At 44.0% G+C, this 26,239-nt stretch overlaps 1 protein-coding gene across 1 annotated transcript in view; it reads right to left on the reverse strand.

Annotated features, from left to right (window-relative positions):
* LOC121532969 (KICSTOR complex protein SZT2) overlaps window positions 1-26,239 on the reverse strand; it is a 119,354-nt gene that overhangs the window by 79,554 nt on the left and 13,561 nt on the right. Inside the window, exons 6-28 of the mRNA XM_045205815.1 lie at window positions 25,379-25,544; window positions 25,057-25,163; window positions 24,454-24,664; window positions 23,174-23,344; window positions 19,288-19,519; window positions 18,931-19,060; window positions 18,470-18,615; window positions 13,071-13,223; window positions 10,356-10,470; window positions 9,770-9,957; window positions 9,134-9,370; window positions 8,821-8,899; window positions 8,413-8,501; window positions 7,931-8,099; window positions 7,460-7,682; window positions 7,036-7,233; window positions 6,666-6,763; window positions 5,855-5,993; window positions 5,227-5,514; window positions 3,979-4,186; window positions 2,057-2,215; window positions 1,562-1,602; window positions 126-384 (exon numbers count right to left, since the gene is read on the reverse strand). Coding sequence (XP_045061750.1) covers window positions 126-384; window positions 1,562-1,602; window positions 2,057-2,215; window positions 3,979-4,186; window positions 5,227-5,514; window positions 5,855-5,993; window positions 6,666-6,763; window positions 7,036-7,233; window positions 7,460-7,682; window positions 7,931-8,099; window positions 8,413-8,501; window positions 8,821-8,899; window positions 9,134-9,370; window positions 9,770-9,957; window positions 10,356-10,470; window positions 13,071-13,223; window positions 18,470-18,615; window positions 18,931-19,060; window positions 19,288-19,519; window positions 23,174-23,344; window positions 24,454-24,664; window positions 25,057-25,163; window positions 25,379-25,544 — 3,806 coding nt within the window. The remainder of the gene's footprint in view (window positions 1-125; window positions 385-1,561; window positions 1,603-2,056; window positions 2,216-3,978; window positions 4,187-5,226; window positions 5,515-5,854; window positions 5,994-6,665; window positions 6,764-7,035; window positions 7,234-7,459; window positions 7,683-7,930; window positions 8,100-8,412; window positions 8,502-8,820; window positions 8,900-9,133; window positions 9,371-9,769; window positions 9,958-10,355; window positions 10,471-13,070; window positions 13,224-18,469; window positions 18,616-18,930; window positions 19,061-19,287; window positions 19,520-23,173; window positions 23,345-24,453; window positions 24,665-25,056; window positions 25,164-25,378; window positions 25,545-26,239) is intronic.

Below are 26,239 nucleotides of genomic sequence, written 5' to 3' on the forward strand. Positions count from 1 at the left end.
GATAATTACAAGTAGAAGGCTGCTCCAGCTGGAGATAACATGCCAGTCAAGCACACCAGTCAAAACACACCTCAAGTATTTCAAATATTTGAAACGGGTAACAGCTCTGTAGGTCCCAGTAGTACCTGGATGAGGAGGCCATGGGTCCCCTCTCGGCAAGCCCTTCCTCCTCTGCCTCTCCGAAGGTGAAGGTGGAGGGGGTGCTGCTGTGACCCCTGACCCCTCCGTCTCCATGGCTCTCCCGGAACTCCCGGATGTGTCCGCAGAGTGTCTGGAGGAAGGAAGTGATGTCTATCTCCTGGAGAGACTCCTCACAGTAGTCCATGGCTGTCAGCACGTCCTGGGAACTGATGTTGTAGGACTGCTGTAGGCTGCGGTACACACCTGAGGAACGGAGAGAACACATCACACGCACACTTCATATACACGCCTGCTGTGTCTTAATTAATCTTTCCAAGATTCCTCTCATCTTATCTCCTCGCCTCCTTCTCAACTGTATTAAAGGAGAACTTACAAGTGGACCTTCTCCAATGTGATCTGAATAGGAGGCGAGGAGAGAGGATGTGAGGAATTGAGGAAAGATTAATTGAGAAAGAGCTACTACATCATCACAACCTTCCCCTACATTCTCAAATATGAATCTGGCAAACTATTCTATGTTTAGTTCAGTCAAGTACAGCACATAAATCCAACACGTCTATATTTTATTTAAAACATTTGGAAATAATAAACCATAACAAATGAGTCAATACTTTTATCTGGATGTAGTTTATATAAAATGTATCTTGAATTATGCATTTTCAGTACCACAGGGTATAGATTTTGTGTTAACCTTTCGACTAAGTCATCAGTGAGAGAAAAGATGCTGACATGGCATGACTATATCTGCATGACAGACAGTCAGCACCTGAAATGTGCATCAATGTAAATCCATCAGGCTTGTCAGAGGGGAGAAGATATTTTTCCTCAGCAGAGTCTTCTAGTGTGTGTGTGTATGTATATGTGTGTGTTTACAGATGCTTCTGCGACGCAGCAGAACAGCCAATCCTGAAATGACAGCTTAAACACTCCTCTAATTGATTTCTCCTTCACTGAGATGACACAGGTGAGAGATCGGTCTGTCTTTGCGTTTGCCATGAACACGCCTCGGTAGAAGTGGAGGCGCTATCGAAGGGCCTGCCTGTGTGTGTGTGCGTCAATACCTCACAGGCATATAGGGCTCTGGTCAAAAGTAGTGCACTATATAGGGAATAAAGTTCTGGTCAAAAGTAGGGCACTATATAGGGAATAAAGTTCTGGTCAAAAGTAGGGCACTATATAGGGAATAAAGTTCTGGTCAAAAGTAGGGCACTATATAGGGAATAAAGTTCTGGTCAAAAGTATTGCAATATATAATCTGACATACGGGAAAAGGAAGGGACTGGAGACAGTCTTTGGCAGAGGCTTTGAGAGGGATGGAGACTTCCTTTCTGGTTTCCTTTAGTTCAAATTTGAAAACTTCCGCCCCCAGAATCAAATCAAGATTTGATTTGAATATAGATTTGGTTCAAATCAAGATTACCTTTGACGTAGCTGTGGTGGTAGTGCATTACCTTTGAGTAGCTGTGGTGGTAGTGCATTACCTTTGACGTAGCTGTGGTGGTAGTGCATTACCTTTGACGTAGCTGTGGTGGTAGTGCATTACCTTTGACGTAGCTGTGGTGGTAGTGCATTATCTTTGACGTAGCTGTGGTGGTAGTGCATTACCTTTGACGTAGCTGGGGATGTAGTGCATTACCTTTGACGTAGCTGTGGTGGTAGTGCATTACCTTTGACGTAGCTGTGGTGGTAGTGCATTACCTTTGACGTAGCTGTGGTGGTAGTGCATTACCTTTGACGTAGCTGTGGTGGTAGTGCATTACCTTTGACGTAGCTGTGGTGGTAGTGCATTACCTTTGACGTAGCTGTGGTGGTAGTGCATTACCTTTGACGTAGCTGTGGTGGTAGTGCATTACCTTTGACGTAGCTGTGGTGGTAGTGCATTACCTTTGACGTAGCTGTGGTGGTAGTGCATTACCTTTGACGTAGCTGTGGTGGTAGTGCATTACGTTTGACGTAGCTGTGGTGGTAGTGCTCCTGTAGCAGGCTGCAGTAGTTGGCCAGCTCCTTGTGTTTATGAGGCTGCGACATCAGGTCTGTCCAGGAGGAGGTGCTGCTGCGTTCCTGAGATAGGGACCTGTAGGGAGGGAAGGAGACAGACATCAGACAGACAAACACCCCAACACTGTTACAGAAGAGGAGGAAGAGAACCACACTCAGCCCGGCAGTAGATCTGTCAGAGAACCATACAAGCCATAGAAAGGAAGGAGCATAGACTCATCCTCAAATATAACATGGCGATATTAACATGCTGCATATCTCCTTTACAAACACAGTCTCTAATCTCATGTCATAAAAAACACAAATCTCTGATGATCTTTAATCTCTGTTAGAAAATAAACACACGGTCCAGCTCCATGTAATGCTGCATTATGCATTGAGGTGAGGAGGCTGCTGTTAAAGTCTATTAGCTTGAGGATAAGGTAACACTCCACAACATTAGAGCTCCAAAGCATGAGTTTTAAGGGGGTAAATAAGCAGTTCAGAAAATGTATCCAATATGTCAAAACTATGTGTCAACATAGTCAGTCCTGTACCATGATACACAAGTGTATAATTCCCATATTTCACAGATGAAAAAAGAGTACCAAGAAACTTGTTTATCCATTACATTTCTTTTAAAAATCATAGGCTAAGAGGAGAGATTTTCATAGCACAATGTTCAGGACATCAAGTAGGGTATACAAAACTCAGAGAAGCTTGAACGAACTACCCTAACTGCATGAACCAAATTTGGTTTACTGGGAACATACAATAAGTAAGATATTGTCAGTTCACACAGCAGACATGTTGATTTTTGACAGTTTCACCCATTAGTATCTGACTGCAGACAGAGAGACGGCCTCCTACAAGAAGCTATGAGCTCTAGCAAATATAAGGGTCATGCTTTGTGGAGTCAAGCCTTCAAGTATGTTAATGAATTTCAAGTCAAAATGTCTAGAGGCGACAGTCTTCTCTGGAGGCAGATACCAACATCCCCATAGCAACACAAGCATGGAAGGAATGAGTGAGAGAGTGATTTCCTCAACCTCACCCACAGAGAGGAGGAGGATCCTTTCCCTGGTCTGAAAAAAGAGGAGATAGGAGCATGTGATCAGGCCTAAGCTCCTCCCACATGCGCCGATCCGAAACACCACGGCTCAGTTAATCTTTCCATGACTCCTTGCATGCTTTCCCCTCACCTCCTTCTCAACCGTATTGGTCCCATCCCCCATTCCCTCAGAGCAAAGATGCAAGGAATTTAGGAAAGATGAATTGAGATGGATCTCACCAGAGGAGGAGGGGGGAGGAGGAGGTGAGCAGCAGGAGGATGGAAGCAGTAGTAAGCTAGCAGTGCTGTGCTACCTGAACTTCATCTGCTGATGCATCTCCCAGGAGTCAGCGTCGAGGCCTATTTATCACCATAGTAAAGGAAAACATTAGCATGGGGCTCAGGTAACCACAATGACCTTGCTGGCAACCAATGTTGAGTGAAGGGTAAACTTATGAAGGGTATGAAGGGTATAATCAGGTATGACATGGTAGGACTTTTGACTGAGAGAGTTTCAAGAGTCAGTCACATAAACAGGGCCTTGGATCTGCCCTATTCCCCTCCCCAGACCTGGGTTTAAATTGTATCTGTTCCTCATAATACTTGGGAGATTTTGATTGAGCCTGCCCGGTGTCCCAGATGGCTAGATTTCCACTGCTGAGAATATTCCATTAGTTCCATGGTGTCAGGCAAGCTCAATCCACAATCAAGTGCAGATAAAGTACTTGAAAAAAAACCAATACTATTGAACCCAGATGTGCTCCCAATCAGTAGCCCAAGTGTGTGTGTGTGTGTGTGTTACTGGATACCTGAAGAAGATGTCCCTTGGCTGCCTGTTGAAATGGGGATGGACTAGCTGGTTCTTCAGAGAGTCCAGGGAACAGTTATAGACGTATACAGGGAAGCACGGACGGGACAAGTCCCCTGAGCTCTGCTGGCACACCTGGCGACTGAACGTGATGTGGAAGTCTCCCTTCTGGGGCTCAGCAAACTGCACCCCATCCCTCTCATCCACACCTGAGAGAGGGAGAGAAAGAGAGAGTGAGAAAGGAGGGAGAAAGAGAGAGCGCAAAAGAGAAAGAGAGAGAGAATAACTTACAACCACAACTAGAGAGGGGGATGCATTACACCATGACGCCAGCCAGCAAAATAAACACAATTTGTTCTGGAAGCCCCATCCCTTCCACAACAGTTATATTATGTTATTGCTGAGAGAGAGAGAGAGAGAGAGAGGGGGAGAGGTAGAGGTAGAGAGAGAAAGAGGTAGAGAGAGAGAGAAATTGGTAGAGAGAGAGGTGGAAAGAGGGGTAGAGAGAGAGAGAATAATTTACAACCACAACTAGATAGGGGATACATTTCAGCGTGACGCCAGCCAGCAAAATAAACACTATTTGTTCTGGGAGGCCCATCCCTTCCCTTCCAAAACAGTAATATTATTTTGTTGCTGAGAGAGAGAGAGAGAGAGAGAGAGAGAGAGAGAGAGAGAGAGAGAGAGAGAGAGAGAGAGAGAGAGAGAGAGAGAGAGAGAGAGAGAGAGAGAGAGAGAGAGAGAGAGAGAGAGAGAGAGAGAGAGAGAGAGAGAGAGAGAGAGAGAGAGAGAGAGAGAGAGAGAGAGACAGAGAGAGAGAGAGAGAGAGAGAGAGAGAGAGAGAGAGAGAGAGAGAGAGAGACAGAGAGAGAGAGAGAGAGAGAGAGAGAGACAGAGAGAGAGAGAGAGAGAGAGAGAGAGAGAGAGAGAGAGAGAGAGAGAGAGAGAGAGAGAGAGAGAGAGAGAGAGAGAGAGAGAGAGAGAGAGAGAGAGAGAGAGAGAGAGAGAGAGAGAGACAGAGAGAGAGAGAGAGAGAGAGAGAGAGAGAGAGAGAGAGAGAGAGAGAGAGAGAGAGAGAGAGAGAGAGACAGAGAGAGAGAGAGACAGAGAGAGAGAGAGAGAGAGAGAGAGAGAGAGAGAGAGAGAGAGAGAGAGAGACAGAGAGACAGAGAGACAGAGAGGGTTGGTGAGAAGGTATGTTGGTAGCAACAGACTAAGAATACAATAATCCTATAGTACTTAACTGCACCTTTGGTGCCATTTTCTGGCTCACAGGGCCGGCTCTCCCAGTTGTCCTGCTCCACCATGGAGCTCCCAGATCCAGGGGAGAGCAGGCGCGACCTGGGTCCCACAGGACCACCACCACCAGGGGAGAGCAGGGGGGACATCAGATCACCAGTCAACCCACCATCCAGCCCATTGGTGGAGACAGAGTGAGAATCGGCCTGTGATTTGTTGCTGGTTGTCAGGGTGTCATCATCCTCTCCGTTACCCTGGGGCTCTGTGTCCAGCCCAGATGACATCAACATCTGGACATCTGCAGATAACACACAACAATGTTCAAAGATCTTTATTAACATAGTAACATTACCAACATCTATAAAATACACATCACTGTAGCAATACAACTTTATGATGATAAGCATGTCACAATCAGTTAAAACTAGCACATGATACTAGGCTGGTAGCTAGCCTAAATACATAGGATTACTATTACTAGAGCAGAGCCCCCACTTGAGTAATGAGTAGAAAGAGCTGTAGTTCTGTCCTATTTGCACATCAGAAACTACAGCAGAGCACAGAGAACAGAAGTGGATTTGACCTGTTACTAGACCAGATCCCAGAAAGGAGAAGGGGGTATAGTATACCAGGCCTACCTGTGAAGGTGTCAGGGAGGAAGGTGAGGAGGATCTGTTGGGGGCTGATGTACTTGGCGTAACACTTCCACTGAGGGGTAGACCCATCCCTCTCAACTGGGACTGACTCCTCGTCCACCAGGTCAGCATTGCTGAAACTCTGAGAAAAAGAGGGGACAAACGTACAGAGATGACAAGTGTTACAAAATAGACAAAAGGAGTATTGCCCAAGGTGGACAAAGCTTCAATAATGAGAGGAACAAGAGGGTAGTGTAAACCATGCCTGGACACCAAAAGCAGAACCTCTGGCCCATTGGTGGTTTTACATTGCATAAAACTGATATCAATGCCAAGGAGGAACCTTCTGGATCTCTCTTCCCGAAGAGAGAACACATACTGGTTAAAAGGTTTACCTGTAGGGTACTGGTTATTACCTATATGGTACAGGTTATTACCTGTAGGGTACTGGTTATTACCTATAGGGTGCAGGTCATTACCTATAGGGTGCAGGTCATTACCTATAGGGTGCAGGTCATTACCTATAGGGTGCAGGTCATTACCTATAGGGTGCAGGTCATTACCTATAGGGTGCTGGTTATTACCTGAAGGGTGCTGGTTATTACCTGAAGGGTGCTGGTTATTACCTGTAGGGTGCTGGTTATTACCTGTAGGGTGCTGGTTATTACCTGTAGGGTGCTGGTTATTACCTGTAGGGTGCTGGTTATTACCTGTAGGGTACTGGTTATTACCTGAAGGGTACTGGTTATTACCTGTAGGGTACTGTTATTACCTGAAGGGTACTGGTTATTACCTGTAGGGTACTGGTTATTACCTGTAGGGTACAGGTGGACCCCGTCACTTCTTTACTGCTCCCTATAGTTTGGAATGACATCACTGTGTCCTGTCTCTCTGGAGGTTTCAGGCACTCTTCTGTCAAGGGAAAGTAACAATACCAATCAATCAATCAAAACATTGAAAGGAACCACATTGGCAAAGACAAAGAAAAAAGTCATTTTGTGCAGGAGTATAAAATGTTACATAATTAAAACAATCTTTAGCAGGATTTTGTTGTTTTCAGTCAGTCATGTGTTTATAACGCCCTTTTTACATCAACAGTTGTCACAAAATGCTTTACATTAACTCAGTCAAGACTCCAAAGAACAAGCAGATGTACAGCAGAAGCACACATTTAGAATGCCTACCTCTGATGACAGGTAGAGAGAAGGGTGCAACATGTCCATCTCGTTCCCTGTCTAGGATGTGATGCATGAAGGTGACGTTCTCATAATCAGCCAATGTGATCTCGCGGTCACTGAGCTCGTTTTGCAAGCTGCTGTGAAACAGACTAAGCAGGAGCTCGTTGGCCGAGTAGGGGGCGCCCTGGGACACCTCATTCTCCACTGCAATAAACACAAATACATTTTCATTACTTCAATCGCCATCTTCATAATATTGTAGTGACCATGTCAAGAGGTTTGGACCTCTTGGGGTAAAAATGGCTAAGGTGTTGGACTAAGAATAGGAGGGACCCAGGTTTGGACTATTGCCTGAATTTACTACAATTGATCAATTAATGTTTAAAAAAACAATTAGGTCTTGAGGACATTATCACATGATAACATTCACCTCTGCTGAGTGTGAGGAAGAAGATCTCTATCTGTTGGCACTTGGGCAGCAGCTCAATGAGGTCAAACTGGAAGGGAACGGTGTGGATGCAGTCCTCAGAGGCTAGGGGTCCCCCTGCAGCGGCCCCGATGGGAGGGTACACCTGCTCCTTGTTCTGGCACAGCTGGCTCAGGTACTCAAACGTCATCATGGTGGACATACAGGCCAGATCCCGGGGAAAAATCTGTGGACAAAGTTAACTCACTATTACAATCAAATGATGAGGGAGAAACCAGTCCTCTGGCTGTATCTGTACACACATTTCAACTTCACCTCATCTATTTATAAGTATTGTAATACTATACAAATGCATGAATTGGAACTATCAGCGATTGTACTAATGAATAGCTACCTTTGACAACAGCTGACAACTGCTAATATAAGAAAACGAATTTCATTGATTGATTGAGCAATTGGTCGATTGCTACTGACCGCCTGGGGTATCTCCTGGTAGGTGAGCTCCTGGAAGTGTCTGTGTTGGTCTCTGGTGCTCCATACTGTCCTACTCTGAGGCTCTACCCAACACTCGGTCACCAGGTTGAGCTCGGTGTCCACATCGATGGCTTCCACCTCTGTATCGTTGTCATCGTCTGTGGAGAAACTGGAGACCCATGATGGAAGACAAGGGGTCAGGACAGGAGGAGACATATGGAAGCCTATTCAGCAATAGCACAATTTACTGACTAAATAACCAGCAAAATATACCCAATAGCAATGTGCAACAAAGTGCTCAAAAGGTTTAAAAAACAGTTATTGTAAATGTAACTGTTCTTATAAATAAAAGTAACTGTTCTTATAAATGTAACTGTTGGATAATATATGAAGATAATGTTGGAGAATGTGTTGAATTTATGGAACGTGTGGAATAAAGCAATAGAACCAGTGGCCAAATACTTAATGGAATTCAGTCTTACCTGTCCTTGGTAGAGGTGGAGTGAGGTGGAAACAGGATATACTGGACAATACAGGTGTGAATCTCTCTGTCCACCGCCTCTGGCATCCCCTACAAGTAATTCTTACTATTGGATTTGTATAGGAATTCAATGCAAACACTGTACAGTAATAAACTGTCTGGCCTAAATATTTCCAGATTAAAATATGTTTATGTGTGCGGCCTAATCTTTGCAGTGTAAATGTAGATAATGTTATATGAGTTTTGTTTGGTTTAGATTTAACAATTTTACTTCATATTCTGTAAAATGTGTGTAAAATTGTTCTTATCCTGCTCGAAGGACCATGAGGGTTTATGTAATGAATTCATATGGGTTTAGTAAATATGTTTTGTCCCTAACTGCCCCAGCCATTCAGCATTCTACTCTCACCTTCATTGGTAGTTCAGTCACCATGTTGACTATGCCATCTCCACTGGCAGCAAAATGAAAGCCCTCAGAGAGGCGAATCCTGGGGGAACATCAAAACACACTTTCAGGCAACAAGTCACAAGACGTTAGTACCCCTAAGAACTTCCTAACAGCTCCCTGATATGACAATGATGACTTGTATGCATCAGGAAAGTCTTTCTGTGTCATAAAGCATGCCAGCATATAGATATTCAGGTAAACAGGTGTAAAGCACATCAAAAACATTACATTCACAGTGCATGATTCAGGTAACAGACATGCCAGGGGGACTCACTCAGACAGCATGGACAGTATATGAGCCACAGCCTGCAGCGGAACGGTAGATCCCGGGCCGCCCTGCACCGCCCACACCCACCGTTGGTGGAGAAAGTAGCGCGAAAGAGACGCTAGGGTGGACGAAGCCGTCCGATTGGCTGCCATACTGAGTGGCGCGGTCATGCTGGGGGGCTGGGCGAAGTTCTCCATGTTCAGAATGAAGGGCGTCCGGAAGTCTGACGGGAGCTTATTGTAGCTACAGGGAGAGATTGGACACTGTTAGATTCAGAGCACTCACGTTTATAAAGGACAAAACGCCTTCATAATCCAAACAAAAGTCTGATGCCTTATGTCTCATGACCTCAATAATTGTCATCTACAGTAATAAGCCACGTGACTGAAAAAATATCAATTGGAATCACTTAATTTTACAGTACAGAAACCAGATATTTCCTGAGAAATGACATGGTAAAATGGTAATTACACAGCAATAAGTAAATCAATAACCTTATTTGTTTCTTTGAACAGTACGGTAAAATTAAATGCTACCATCCAATTGCTTTGGTATGGCAAGTTACCCAGCATTATTTCAACCAGTTGTGCCTGCTGGGTAGCTTCCATGCTCAAGGCACAAATCTGAATACATTCCACTGACCTGATGAGCAGTTTCTCCAGAGGTTTGTTGAGGACCACCACACATGGCCGGTCAGATAACGCAGGTTTGGGAGCAGGGAGAGGAGGGGACCCCAGAATCTTCCTCTTGGTCTTGGGCGTAGCCTCCTTGTTCTGGATGCGCTGAGGGAAGTGAAGCCTCAGGATCTGCTCCCGCAGCTCATCCACTATCTGGAAGATGGAGGGCAGAGAAAAGGTGGAGCTGAAGAATAGGATGGGTTAGTTTCCACACAGACAGTTCACTTTAGTTCACTTCCCTTTATTGGCCCTTTTCAGGAATTAGTCTTGCATATTCAGCCATGAGTTAACAATCAACATTTACAGACAACATCGACACAAATGGCAACAAAAGGTCATACCAACACATTCTGAGGAAAAGGTGACATGTTTTCACTTAGTGAGTGACATCTTTTACTATTCACACAAGTTTTTACTGAATACTTCTCCCTGCTTGTTAGTTCCGTTTACAGTGAGGAGAAATAGCACAGCTCTTGCTCTTGAGATTAAAAATATATTCTCTATTCAACAATGGTTAAAAGTATTTTTGGTGTGTCGACCATGTCCAGTACCTTGTTCCTGGTGTGGGCCAGGGTGCCGATAGGAAAGCCCAGCCTCAGAACTATACAGGGGACCTTGGAGATCAGACGCACCAGATAGAAGGAGTTGGGGGGCTGGTCAGAGGAACTGGGGACAGGACATTCATTAAACCTTACTCCAGTCATGTACTGTATCTCAATCCAGTCCTGGGTTCAAATAGAATATGTTTTCTTTCAAATACTTTGTGCAAGTGATTGAATATGCCTCAAGTGGGATTGCCTTTTTGAGACTATTCCATTGGGTCATTCAATCACAGTTTAACGGGATACATCGAGATTTTGGCAATGAAGGAGTGAGACAGACCTGTGTTCAAATAGTATTTGTTTTTTTCTTTCAAATACTTAAAGGAATACTTTGAGATGCTGGCAATGAAGCCCTTTATCTACTTCCCCAGAGTCAGATGAACTCGTGGATACCATTTTTATGTATCTGCGCCAAGTATGAAAGAAGTTAAGAGGTTATATATATTTTTGTATAATTTTTAAAACAATTTTAAACAACATGCAAAACACAAAAAAACTGAACAGCCAGAGGGATTACATAAAGAAATAATGAAGAGGAAAAAAACTAAACAAATCCACATTACACTACCGTTCAAAAGTTTGGGGTCACTTAGAAATGTCCTTGTTTTTGAAAGATAAAAAATTTTTTGATCAGAAATACAGCGTAGACATTGTTAATGTTGTAAATGGCTATTGTAGCTGGAAATGGCTGATGTTTTATGGAATATCTACATAGGTGTACAGAGGCCCATTATCAGAAACCATCAGTCCTGTGTTCCAATGGCACGTTGTGTTTGCCAATCCAAGTTTAACATTTTAAAAAGCTAATTGATCATTAGAAAATCCTTTTGCAATTATGTTAGCACAGCTGAAAACTGTTGTACTGATTAAAAAAGCAATAAAACTGGCCTTCTTTAGACGATTTGAGTATCTGGAGCATCAGCAATTGCGGGTTCGATTACAGGCTCAAAATGGCCAGAAACAAAGAACTTCCTTCTGAAACTCGTCAATCTATTCTTGTTCTGAGAAATGAAGGCTATTCCATGCGAGAAATTGCCAAGAAACTGAAGATCTCGTACAACGCTGAGTACTACTCCCTTCACAGAACAGCGCAAACTGGCTCTAACCAGAAAAGAAAGAGGAGTGGGAGGCCCCGGTGCACAACTGAGCAAGAGGACAAATACATTAGTGTCTAGTTTGAGAAACAGACGCCTCACAGGTCCTCAACTGGCAGCTTTTTTAAATAGTACCCGCAATACACCAGTCTCAACGTCAACAGTGAAGAGACGACTCCGTGATGCTGACCTTCTAGTTAGAGTTGCAAAGAAAAAGCCATATCTCAGACTGGCCAATAAAAATAAAAGATTAAGATGGGCAAAAGAACACAGACACTGGACAGAGGAAGATTGGAAAAAAAGTGTTATGGACAGACGAATCGAAGTTTGAGGTGTTCGGATCACAAAGAAGAAGATTTGTGAGACGCAGACCAAATGAAAAGATGCTGGAGGAGTGCTTGATGCCATCTGTCAAGCATGGTGGAGGCAATGTGATGGTCTGGGGGTGCTTTGGTGGTGGTAAAGTGGGAGATTTGTACAGGGTAAAAGGGATCTTGAAAAAGGAAGGCTATCACTCCATTTTGCAACGCCATGCCATACCCTGTGGACGGCGCTTGATTTGAGCCAATTTCCTCCTACAACAGGACAATGACCCAAAGCACAGCTCCAAACTACGCAATAACTATTTAGGGCAGAAGCAGTCAGCTGGTATTCTGTCTATAATGGAGTGGCCAGCACAGTCACCAGATCTCAACCCTATTGAGCTGTTGTGGGAGCAGCTTGACCGTATGGTACGTAAGAAGTGCCCATCAAGCCAATCCAACTTGTGGGAGGTGCTTCAGGAAGCATGGGGTGAAATCTCTTCAGATTACCTCAACAAATTGACAACTAGAATGCCAAAGGTCTGCAAGGCTGTAATTGCTGCAAATTGAGGATTCTTTGACAAAAGCAAAGTTTGAAGGACACAATCATTATTTCTAACCTTGTCGATGACTACATTTCCTATGCATTTTGCTATATTTCCTATTCAAACTCATTTCATGGAAAACAAGGACATTTCTAAGTGACCCCAAACTTTTGAACGGTATTGTATATCAAATAAAATAGACACATGTAGCGAATACATTTTTGAGACATTTTGTTTTGCATACGTTTTAATGATTCTAAATATTTTCCCAAATCAGTAAAAAAATAAGGGCTTTTTTCTTCATAGATTTTGATTTGTGTATGAAAAATGTTCCTAATAAAATAAAGATATTTATGACATACTGACGTTCAATTGTGGAATCAGTGTAGTAAAATAATATGTCAAACTTAGATATTTCAATGGTTGTACAGAGGTTAGAGGTAGTTTCGCGTGCCAATGCTGTAGACTTCCAGTCATTGCGCTAACGTTAGTTAGCAATTGCGCTAACGCTAGTTAGCAACTTCCTTCAAACTGCAAGCAGAGACATAAAAATGGTATCTACGAGTTTAGCTGACTCTGGGGAAGTAGCTAAAGGGCTTCATTGCCAAAATCTCGAAGTATCCCTTTAAGTATTTCAAAGAAAAAACAAATACTATTTGAACTCAGGTCTGTCTCATTCCACATTGTGAACTACATTTCCCATGAGTCTCTATTCCTCCTTACCTGTATATGAGCTTGACGTATGAGTATCCCTCCACCAGTACGAAGCTGCTCCAGTCCCTCAGTAGGGAGGTGAGGGCTGAGTGAGAGATACGACACTGGATGGTGCTGAAACGCCCGTTGCTACCGGCAGTGTGGAGGTGCTTGGGCACAGGCCTGCAGAGAGAAAATATCACTATTATAATGACTGTGAGAACATTTTTTTTATGTAAAATCCCTGTACATAGTATTCTACACTGGGGGAATGCAACATGCAACAATTGCAAATACTTTTCTGAGTTACAGTTCATATAAGGAAATCAGTCAATTGAAATAAATTCATTAGGCCCTAATCTATGGATTTCAAATGACTGGGAATACAGATACGCATCTGTTGATCACAGATAGGGCTGTTGTGGTCATACTAATCTCCTTTTATGTACTCTGGACATGCTTACCCAACTTGATAACTACCATCAGGTCCTAATGGCCTGGTACTCATTGCTCTATTGTCCCTCTAACCACTTTGACATCAATGCAAATGCTATCGAAAATCACATCATCAAAACAGTAGGCCTATCCTACTTTCAAAAATCACCTCACTGTGATGATGAATTTGAAGAACGAAGTTCAACAGCACGTTGAAACTGAGTGTAAAACATGGTCATTGTGGGTGTTGTTTCAAAGCCTAACACAACTGAATGGACAGCGCTTTCTAAGGTGATGATTCATTAAAAACTTGAATATGCATATTAGAGCTTATGCATATGCAAAGGCTTATGAGCCCAAACCCCCCCCCCCCAAAAAAAAATAAATAAATAACTAAATCAAAATTATGATTGAAAATTACAGTGCATTCGGAAAGTATTCAGACCCCTTCAGTTTTTCCACATTTTGTTACGTTACAACCTTATTCTAAAATTGATTAAATAGTTTTCCCCCCCCTCATCAAGATACACACACAATCGCCGTCCAGGTTAGGGGAGGGTTTGGCCGGCAGGGATGTTCTCCCATCGCGCACTAGCGACTCCTGTGGCGGGCCGGCGCAGTGAACGCTGACACGGTCGGCAGGTGTACGGTGTTTCCTCCGACACATTGGTGCGGCTGGCTTCCGGGTTAAGCGGGCATTGTGTCAAGAAGCAGTGCGGCTCGGTTGGGTTGTGTTTCGGAGGACGCACGTCTCTCGACCTTCGCCTCTCCCGAGTCCGTACGGGAGTTGCAGCGATGGGACAAGACTGTAACTACCAACTGGATACCACGAAATTGGGGAGAAAAAGGGGGGTAAAAAAATTAATAAAAAAAGATCCTCTCAAGCTCTGTCAGGTTGGATGGGGAGCGTCGCTGCACAGCTATTTTCAGGCCTCTCCAGCGATGTTAGATCGGGTTCAAGTCAGGGCTCTGGCTGGGCCACTCAAGTACATTCAGAAACTTGTCTCGAAGCCACTCCTGCGTTGTCTTGGCTGTGTGCTTAGGGTCGATGTGCTGTTGGAAGGTGCCACCACCATGCTTCACTGTAGGGAATCAGAGAATCTTGTTTCTCATGGTCTGAGAGTCGTTTAGGTGCCTTTTGGCAAACTCCAAGCGGGCTGTCATGTGCCGTCTCGCCACTCTACAATAAAGGCCTGATTGGTGGAGTGCTGCAGAGATGGTTGTCCTTCTGGAAGGTTCTCCCATCTCCACAGAGGAACTCTGGACCTCTGTCAGAGTGACCATCGGGTTCTTGGTCACCTCCCTGACCAAGGCCCTTCTCCCCCGATTGCTCAGTTTGGCCGGGCAGCCAGCTCTAGGAAGAGTCTTGGTGGTTCTAAACTTCTTCCATTTAAGAATGATGGAGGCCACTGTGTTCTTGGGGACCTTCAATGCTGCTGAAATGTTTTGGTACCCTTCCCCAGATCTGTGCCTCGACACAATCCTGTCTCGGAACTCTATGGACAATTCCTTTGACCTCATGGCTTGGTTTTTGCTCTGACATGCACTGTCAACTGTGGGACCTTATATAGACCGGTGTGTGCCTTTCCAAATCATGTCCAATCAATTAAATTTACCACAGGTGGACTCCAATCAAATTGTAGAAACATCTCAAGGATGATCAATGGAAACAGGATGCACCTGAGCTCAATTGAGTCTCATAGCAAAGGGTCTGAATACTTATGTAAATAAGGTCTTTCTTTCTTTCTTTTAAAAAAATTGATTGATGAGGAAAAAAATTTATCTAAATCAATTTTAGAATAAGGTTGTAATGTAACAAAATGTGGAAAAAGGGAAGGGGTCTGAATACTTCCGGAATGCACTGTATAGCCTACGGCATATTACACATGGCAGAAAAACATATAACAAAACTGAGTTAAGATGTCTTTGGTACATAATTGGGCTAGCCTATAAAATCACACAAATTCGAGTAATGGCCTTTGAGTGTGGACTGTATTATTATGCATAATGGATGGACTGGTTACCTTATGCTATGCTCCAAAATGTATATCCATGAGTCTGGGAGAGAACGTATAGCCCTAGGTGATGCTGTTGGTTCATTGATTGTGCAGGGTGGCTTACAGTTAGCTTACAAATAGTGAATTGTATATGATTTTGAATAGCCTAGTAATTGGGATTTTTATTTATTTTCATAAGTAATTGGGGGACACCTTACCTTAAGCTATACAGAATATCTCACCACCATGCATTTCCATCTCCTCCTCTCTCTCCTTTATTTCTTTCTCGAGCATGAAGACAGGCTGTCAACAGTTCAGTGAAATACACTACATGGCCAAAAGGTGGACACCTGCTTGTCGAACATCTCATTCCAAAAATCATGGGCATTAATCTGGAAAGGCTTCCACTAGATGTTGGAACATTGCTGCGGGGACTTGCATCCATTCAGCCACAAGAGCATTAGTCAGGTCGGTACTGTTGGGCGATTAGGCCTGGCTCGCAGTCGGCGTTCCAATTCATCCCAAGGGTGTTCGATGGGGTTGAGGTCAGGGCTCTGTACAGGCCAGTCAAGTTCTTCCACACCGATCTCGACAAACCATTTCTGTATGGACCTTGCTTTGTGCACGGGGGCATTGTCATGCTGAAACAGGAAAGGGCCTTCCCCAAACATTCTAGAGCACAGAATCCTTTAGAATGTCATTGTATAATGTAGTGTTAAGATTTCCCTTTACTGAAACTAAGCTTCCTAGCCTGAACCATGAAAAACAGCCCCAGACCATTATTCCTCCTCCACCAAACTTTACAGTTGGCACTATGCATTCAGGCAGGTAGCGTTCTCCTGGCATCCGCCAAACCCAGATTCGTCCTTCAGACTGCCAGATGGTGAAGCGTGATTCATCACGCCAGAGAACACGTTTCCACTGCTCCAGAGTCCAATGGCAGCAGGCTTTACACCACTCCAGCCAACGCTTGGCATTGCGCATGGTGATCTTAGAATTGTGGTCTAGGTGGTCTCCTATGACGGATTTATTGTGATGGTATATATTAAATTGATTTATTCGACTTTTTAAATGTAGATGTTCCAAAAGGCACGCATTAGCGGCTTGTATGTGTGGAGGCCTGGAGATGCTAAACATGTTTATGTTAATTAATGGTAAATTACCGTGAGACCGACAGTCTTTTGCATGACAGTAACCGTATGACAAAATGTAATGACCGCCACAGCCCTAGTCACAGATAACTTTTTTTTTTTTAAGGTAGGGGTGTGGATCAGAAAACCAGTCAGTATCTGGTGTGACCACCATTTGCCTCATGCAGCGCGACAGATCTCTTTCACCTAGAGTTGATCAGTCTGTTGATTGTGGCCTGTGGAATGTTGTCCCAGTCCTCTTCAATGGCTGTGTGAAGTTGCTGGATATTGGCCGGTACTGGAACATGCTGTTGTACACGTCGATCCAGAGCATCCCAAACATGCTCAATGTCTGGTGAGTATGCAGGCCATTGAAAAACTGGGACATTTTCAGCTTCAGGAATTGTGTACATATCCTCGCAACATGGGGCTGTGCATTATCATGCTGAAGCATAAGGTGATGGCGGTGGATGAATGGCACAACAATGGGCCTCAGGATCTCGTCACAGTATCTCTGTGCATTCAAATTGCCATCGATAAAATGCAATTGTGTTCGTTGTCCGTAGCTTATGCCTGCCCATACCATAACCCCATCGCCACCATGGGGCACTCTGTTCACAATGTTGACATCAGCAAACCGCTCGCCCACACAACGCCATACATGCTGTCTGTCATCTGCCCAGTACAGTTGAAACCGGAATTCATCTGTGAAAAGCACACTTCTCCAGCGTGCCAGTGGCCATCGAAAGTGAGCATTTGCCAACTGAAATATTTTACAACGCAGAACTGCTGTTCTCTCTGCTACCGCACGGCAAGCGGTACCGGAGTGCCAAGTCTAGGTCCAAAAGACTTCTCAACAGCTTCTACCCACAAGCCATAAGACTCCTGAACAGCTAATCATGGCTACCCGGACTATTTGCACTGCCCCCCCACCCCATCCTTTTTACGCTGCTGCTACTCTGTTAAGTATTTATGCATAGTCACTTTAACTCTACCCACATGTACATATTACCTCAACTACCTCAACTAGCCGGTGCCCCCGCACATTGACTCTGCACCGTTACCCCCCTGTATATATAGCCTCCCTACTGTCACTTTATTTTACTTCTGCTCTTTGTTTTTCTCAACACTTTTTTTTTGTTGTTGTTTTATTCTTACTTTTTTTGTTTAAAATAAACGCACTGTTGGTTAAGGGCTGTAAGTAAGCATTTCACTGTAATGTCTGCACTTGTTGTATTCGGCGCATGTGACCAATAAAATTTGATTTGATTTGATTTGAGGTCAAGACTCTGGTGAGGACAATGAGCACACAGATGAGCTTCCCTGAGACGGTTTCTGACAGTTTGTGCAGAAATTCTTTGCTTGTGCAAACCCACAGTTTCATCAGCTGTCCAGATGGCTGGTCTCAGACGATCCCGCAGGTGAAGAAGCCGGACGTGGAGGTCCTGGGCTGGCGTGGTTACACGTGGTCTGCTGTTGTGAGGCCGGTTGGACGTACTGCCAAATTCTTTACAACAACGTTGGAGGCAGCTTATGGTAGAGAAATTAACATTAAATTCTCTGGCAACACGGATGTTACCAAATTTGTGCACAAAATTTGAGAGAAATAAGCTTTTTGTACATATGGAAGATTTCGGGGATTTTTTATTTCAGCTCATGAAACCAACACTTGTTGCGTTTATATTTTTGTTCAGTATACAATAGTTGGTGCGTAGACAGTCAGTAGCGGAACAAAGAAGGAACCCAGTTCTCTTTCTCTACTATTGACTGGGAGACGACCATAAAGACTGCTCCCAGTGATGATATTGATAAATTGACAACTCTATTGAAATCGAAAAAGGTACAATAACTGTAAGGCATCTCTCACATGTCGTGCTCCAGGATGATGGCGATGCGGTGCATGTGAAGCCATCTCTGCCAGAAGTTGGCATCCATGGACAGGATGGGCTTCCAATATGACGCAAACTGGGACTGGGAGGAGTCTTTAGAGCCGCTGTGCTGGAGGGAGAGAACCTGGAGGACAGAACAGGGCTCTGGTCAAAGTAGTGCACTATGTAGGGAATAGGATGGCATTTGGGACACAGCCTGTGACTGACTACCTGTCCTGAGGTAAATAGAGTCGGTGAGGCCTGTGACAACGCAGTACAGGAAATCACGATCACAATTACAATATTTGCAAGTAAAACCTTCAAAATAGCCGCTATTGAATCAGTGCTACTAAGAGCAGGCAGAGTACCTACAACCTGGTAAAATAAAGGCTAAATAAACCAACTAGGTTCAGTCCCTCGTGTGACAATGCATTATGTGAAAGCCAGACAGAGTACATACCGGCATGGTGGATCCAGGTGGGATGTAGAAGAGAGGAACTCCGTTCTTGGTGCTCTCAGGGATGGTGTAGTTCTCTGGGAGAGAGTTAAAGGACTGCATGTGGACCAGCATCTGATCTGTCTGGTTTATACTACAGAGGGCAGAATAACATGTGTGTTAACAAGAGAAATGCACAGTATATGCTCACAAAATTGTTTGGAGCAAGGCACTTTAAACGACCCTCTATCCTGAGGTACTGCTCCGTGGCTGACCCTGTGCCTCTCAACGTGTGTAGTTGAGGGAGGTTGAGATAAGCAGAAGACAAATCTCATTTTCTCACACTTACAAAATTGCCAATAGACTATCTATTCTATTGACCTCTGCAGTGTGTTCCAGAAGCGTCGTATGATGGAGGTGCGGTATGGGGAGGTGATGGGTTTCCTCAGAGTACAGCTGATATCATGGAGGATGTCGTAGCTTCCCTCCATGGTGACCTCTACACAGGTGGTCCTCTTGGCAGGGTCCAGGGGCCATGGGGCCACCGCTAGGTACTCTATACGCATGTTGTGTTTCCACAGCAACACCAGCTTCACCTCCAGCTGCGTGCCACCTAGGGGGAAAGTGAGCAGAACGGACACTGAAACACAGCATTTTTAGAAATGTATACAGTTAGTCGGGAAAACTGGGGGGGAAAAGTTGGTCTTGTGAATGCTTTTGCAGTAAAACAGATCTATATGGTGGGATTTAAGTGAATAGTAGATGGTAACTTGAGGTTACTTGGGGGATGGATAGTACAGGGGTTTTCAACCTTTTTAACTTCAAGTACCCCCAAATATTTTGAGCCCCTGGGCGAGGACCCCCTACTAAAAAATTTATATTTTCGCAAGCTGCCAATTAAGTTCCTGAGAGCCACATGCAGCTCACGAGCTGCGCAATGACAACCAGCAGTAATCCTGCTATTCTACACATTTTGCCCTCAATCACACTTTATTTATATAGCACATTTCAGACATGAATGCAACGCAATGCGCTTTAAAGGAAAAAACATAAAATAAAAAAAACTAGGACAATAAAAACAGAAATATTTCCTACACAAACATAAGAGGATAAAAAAACAAAATAATAACAAAAACTGAAAGACTAAAAAAGCACCCTAAGGAAAAGCAAAGCTAAAAAGGTGTTTTAAGATCTTTTGTAAATATGTCCACAGTTTGGCTAAAATCCTCTGGTGACACAGAAATGTAAAGTTGTGTATCGTCAGCGTAGCAGTGAAAATCTATTCTGTGCTTTCTGATAACGCTGCCAAGGGGTAACATATATAAACTGAACAGTACCGGACCCAAAATCGAACCTTGTGGAAAGCCACTTGTGATATCTATTTTCTCTGAGCTATGTTCACCACGGGTGACAAAAAACTCTCGACCGGTTAAATAGGTCCTAAACCAATTTAGAACTGGACCGGAAAGGTCAACCCACCTCTCCAGAAGGACATAATGGTCAACAGTGTCGAATGCAGCCCTTAAATCCAAGAGTACAAGGACAGAGAGCTGTTTGGCATCTGTTGGCTCTAAGATCATTTACCACTTTAACTAAGGCTGTCTCTGTGATATAGTGGCCACAAAAACCAGATCAGAATTATTCAAAAAGAAAGTTGGCACCACATTTTTTTTAGATGTTTGAAAAACAGTTTCTCCAGTATTTTGCTTAAGTATGGAAGGTTGGAGATTGGCCAAAAATTGCTAATAGCTGAAAAATCTAGATTATTTTTCTTCAGAAGGAGTTTCACCATAGCAGTTTTTAGAGCAGTGGGGAAAGTGCCTGTAAACAGGGAGTGATTAACAATAGCTTACACTTCTTCAGATATGCAATTAAAAACTGTTTTGAAGAAGTGGGGATAGAATCGAGAAGGCAGTTAGAAGGCTTAAGTAGTGATATCACTTTCCTGAGCATGTCTGTGTCAACTAGGGAAAATAACTCCATAGTGTCTTTGCATGGAAGGCTAGGGAACATATCAAACTTCTCATCAGGTCTTGCTTGACTGATACCCAGCCTCATGTTTGTTATCTTATCTCAACAAAAAAAAATGCAGTAAACTCATCACATTTAGATGTGGAGCAAAGTTCACATAGGTTTACGGGGGTAGGATTTATCAGGCCATCAATGGTCGAGAAGAGCACTCTCAAATTATTCTGACTTCTTATACGTGCCAAGTTGCTGCCTCAGAATATCATAATGGACCTGCAACTTTGACTTTCTCCACTTCCGCTCTGCCTTTCTGCAATTTGTCTAATTTATTTATTTCCTCACTACTCCAAGGGGCTCTCCGTTTGGATGTTTCTTTCCAACCTTACTGTAACTATTAAAGTGATCAACTAAATCATCACAAGAGGAAGGCAGAATAGGTGATGGTGTGACCTTGGTCGTTCCACGGACCGTAGGCAGGCCAAACTTTCTCACCATCGAGCTGCCCTCAATGATGGTGGTTGTGATGGAATCCGATGGTGAAGGAAGAGGGGGAGCGGGATGGGACTGCCTCGGGGAGGGGGGATGGAGGCTTCGAGACAGACTAGCCTGACTCTTCACACCAGCAACAACGGATGGCGTCGGAAACCCCAGGAAGGTGGAAGATGGCCCGAGACCCTTCTGTCTTGAGTCAGCAACCTGCTGAACTGTGGTGGGCGTGGGGGAGGGTGCCACTGGGCTGCTGCCGGCTGGTGGTATACTCCCAGGATCCGTGCTGACTCCAGGGCTGGTAGGTCCGTCTCAAGCGAGCCAAAGCTGTTTGATAGCTGGATCGGATCTTCTCGGATAGATGAAGGGTTGCCAGACTGCCTCCCGATCTCCTACGCCTTGCGAGTGTCCAGTTTCCAATGGGCCGCGGAGTTGAGCTTAACATCTGTCTGTTGGATTGGGACAGATCAACGCCGCCCGACTCACCGACAGCTTTGCTATAGGTGGCATTTATAACTGAGATTCAGTTTGCCTGGGCTACAGCAAAGTCGGCGTACTTAGAAAGCAGGTTAGCTTTTTCTCACAGCCGAGCGAGCAGCCAGAGGTTCTCTTCCCTAAGCTGCTTGATGGTGGTGCATTTAGGGCAGACAAATCCCTTTCCATTTTTCAGTTCCATCTTATGATTGTGTGGAAATAATCTCACGCCTAAAGCATTTGTGCCCAGCCGTGGATAAAAACACAGGTGGGCTAGCACTGCTAGCGTTAGCCTGCTCTGTTTTCATGACGGCTAGCAGCTCACTGCTACTTAATAGGAATTTGGAACACAAACTTGCGGTCCCAGCCGTAAAAAGGCTAACCGTGTCGCGGAATCCGTAGCAATAAAAACTTTAGCTATGATTAAAACCATTTAATGAAAACGATTTCATAAAAACAACAAACCAAGTGTAGACAGTACCCTGTTCTGTTCCACACCTACTTTTTTATACTCAAGGGGAGCGAGAGACAAATAGCTAAGACTGTTGTATTACTATTACACTCAATACTAGCATTGTTTTCAATTTCTTAAAGCAGTTTGTGTTTCTTAACGAGGACTCGACTCGGACTCAGGTAGGCTGGTGACTGGTTGTTACGGGGAAGCAAGAGAGTCGCTTACGCGATGTGTAGCCTCTGATCGGAGGCGGAGCGGAGCCTGCCTGCCCACAATCATGGCTTGCTCCCCTGCAGCTCACCAGCTGATGTAGGCTGTGTGTGCCGGTGTGGCGCATCCTTCCCACTGCTAGAGAACAGAACCCTTGCTGCTCTGCACACCCAGTGCTGCTAATATTCTGCTTATCATAGCAGCCTATCCAGTCCAAGTCACGAGAAAGTGAATCCGAGTTACCAATGGCCGAGCCCAAGTTGAGTCACAAGTCATGAAAAAGTCCTGGACTCGAGTACTACAACACTACCTCACAGTACCTCACCAGTACCTCAAAGGTACACTCTTAAACCTGTGATAACTCAAAGTCACCATCTAGCATCCACACCACATTTACTGCAACTGTTTTACTGCACAAGCTTCTGCAACCCCAACCCTAAAGGTCTACTCTCCAACCCCAACCTTAAAGGTCTAATTCCAGGGGTTTTCACTAAATGAAATATTGGTGTCATTATACCTATAGCACATTTGTTTGGTAAAATAATAAGACCTATTAAAAATGGATGACTCGTGACTCGACTCGGACTTGGGCACAAGGGACTCGACCTCAAGGTTTAGTGACGCGACTACAATACTGCTGTGAGGTAATGTGACTCGTCTGAGAGAGTCCTGTACCTTTGGTGAGGTTGATCTCCCTGATGGTGTATCCCTCTCTCAGTCTGACCGACACCACACTGACCAGGTGGGCGTGCACCTCCTTCTCTGTGTGCTTCTTCCTCCTCATCACTAACGCAGGGTTCCCACTGGCTGACACTAGGTGCTCGTTGAACAGCTTGTGCTGAGACACTGTGAAGCACACATACAAATAAATAGTAAGTTAATTCATTAATTCATACATCATTAATTAATTCATGCATGCATTCATTCATACAGTGTTAAAGAAACACCAACAAAAAGGCCCTGACGTGTGATTCAATATACAGTAGCTTATGTTATTATTTAGAAGCAGTGAATGGACAAAGTAAAGAAAGTACTATTATCAACATCATGTGTTTTCACTTTCCATGTTGCAATATCCACTGTGACTAACTCTGCTCAACCAAAACTCTGGTCTCCCCGACTTTGAAAAGCAGCAGAAACAGACAAAAATACAACCAATTTTTATCTTGTCTATGTGAAGTCTAGCCAGCCATTAAAGCCTGTTCTTTCATCAGCATCTCTTTATGTTGAACCTCACATTATAAAGATGGACTTCTATTCAGAGAGCAGCCAGACATCTCTGTGGGTGTCTTCAACACATCATGATTCACACAGATAATGACAGGGTGTTTGGAAATGACAAGAGAATCGTACAAAAGCCACTGTGTTTGGACTGTCACAGAGAGCACTAAGGAGTTCAATCAAGAACACTATCTATAAAATAACTTGTTTCAGCCTAAATTGCACTCTGATGGGGATCGGGGACAGAGCAGACGACAGACAACTAAATGATCATAGACATGTTCCGGAAACTGTTTCAAATAAAGAGAATAGATAATGTCCTCAGCTCTCAGACTATTGTGTGCAGCAAAACAGACAGCAGAGCTGCTATAGAGACATTGATTAGCATAGTCATAGCGCAATCTGTAATTGATAATCAGTGACCACTAAGTGGATGACACCAACTAAAGTATTCAAATGACTAATGTTTAACTTCCGGCATAACAATGCCAGCATAACTATGTGACAAGGGTAATGACATGTCTGTATTAACATGATGCAGGCCTACATAATGTTCCAATGTGCTGTATAATTTAAAAGCTGATGGCGGGATATTAAAAAAATCTGAGAATATGAACGTGATCTACTCAAATCCTGTTTTGGCTCAGGACATTGAGCCAAACTGTAATGGCAAACAACAATCCTAGAGTGAATGAATGAACAAAACAACAAACAAATACCATGCTGTTTATTACCACAGTAGTACTCAGGGTTCATGGACTCGCTGGTCTTGAGGAAAGAGTATGTGAGGAAGGCCTTGTGGTAGGTATTCATATCCTGACTGGCCAGGTCAGGCTCAGGACAGCTGGACAGGTAGGAGCCAAAGGTCGCCAGGGAGATGAACTTCATCAGCTCAACGTTAGGGATGTACCCAAAACTACAGTCGTACGAGTAGGCCCCGCCCACCTGACAGCAGACAGACACAGAGAATGGAAACAAAATATGAAACCAATCATAACCATTTATTATCCACAATATGTAAATTACATAAAGATATATTCAGAACAAACTTTGATTACAAAAATACTGTTATTGAATGAGTACAGTATTTATTAGATTGACTTTTCTGAAGGGCAGTTGCCTGCTGGCCTGAAATCCAAACTGAGTTTCACTTAGTTAAACAGAGCATGGATTCAGTTTGGTTTCCAGGCTAGTTGTCTGCCTCAGTTGAGAAGATACAACAATCCATACAGTAGACGACAGACAGAAGCTCTCATGGTGTGTCAGTATGTTGCTATGTACACTGAATATACACAGCAGTTTGACCCACTGGGCTATGATGTGGCATGTTTCAGTACCTGAATGAAGGAGCAGGTGATGGTTCCACTCCTGAGCTGGTTCAGAAGGGTCTCACACACAGCCACATCAGGCACACTGGTCACCCCATCTGTAATTATGATTAAGCCTGGAGAAGTTTGATTAAGAGTTCAGTTTAATGGGTTACAACAAAACAGGATCATCTCAGGTTAAGGCAGGTAAAACTGACTGAAACAAATGGCATTCTTCTCTAGGGAGCAGCGTTAAAAAGCTTTCAAAGGCAAACAGGCACAGTGTGGAAAACCAACCTTGATTGTTCGATTGAACAGAGGAATGCAGTAAGTATGGACAGTCTAAACCAACCTGCGCTGGAGTTGGGGGGCAGCAGCTGTAGAGCTAGGATGCCCTGTTGCACCATGCTGACCAGCCCTACATCTGCAGTCACCATGGAAATGCCATGTTTCCTCACAGGCACCTCCTCCACGATGATGTCACTGCCGAACCCGGGGCATGGGATTGGCCCATCAAACTATGAGAGAGAAAATTAATGATCAACTGAGATCAACCTGAAAATGATATCAAACAACATCTTGATTCATAATGATGGTCGAGTCTAGAGCCATAGATACGTAAATATACAGTGCCCTCAGAAAGTATACCCCTCGACTTATTCCACATTTTGTTGTGTTACAGCCCGAATTCAAAATGGATTAAATATATGTTTTTCTCACCCCTCGCCACTTAAAAGTGTCAAAACACAACATAGCAGCGCAGCAGACAGAGTAAACAGCCAAGTAGCCTACTATCTATGGTGGTGAAACTGACAGCACTCTCCAAGTAGCCTACTATATATGGTGGTGAAACGGACAGCACTCTCCAAGTAGCCTACTATCTATGGTGGTGAAACTGACAGCACTCTCCAAGTAGCCTACTATCTATGGTGGTGAAACTGACAGCACTCTCCAAGTAGCCTACTGTCTATGGTGGTGAAACGGACAGCACTCTCCAAGTAGCCTACTACAGTGGGGAGAACAAGTATTTGATACACTGCCGATTTTGCAGGTTTTCCTACTTACAAAGCATGTAGAGGTCTGTAATTTTTATCATAGGTACACTTCAACTGTGAGAGACGGAATCTAAAACAAAAATCTAGAAAATCACATTGTATGATTTTTAAGTAATTAATTTGCATTTTATTGCATGACATAAGTATTTGATACATCA

Source organism: Coregonus clupeaformis, chromosome 20, assembly GCF_020615455.1.
Source record: "Coregonus clupeaformis isolate EN_2021a chromosome 20, ASM2061545v1, whole genome shotgun sequence".
NCBI lineage: Eukaryota > Metazoa > Chordata > Actinopteri > Salmoniformes > Salmonidae > Coregonus > Coregonus clupeaformis.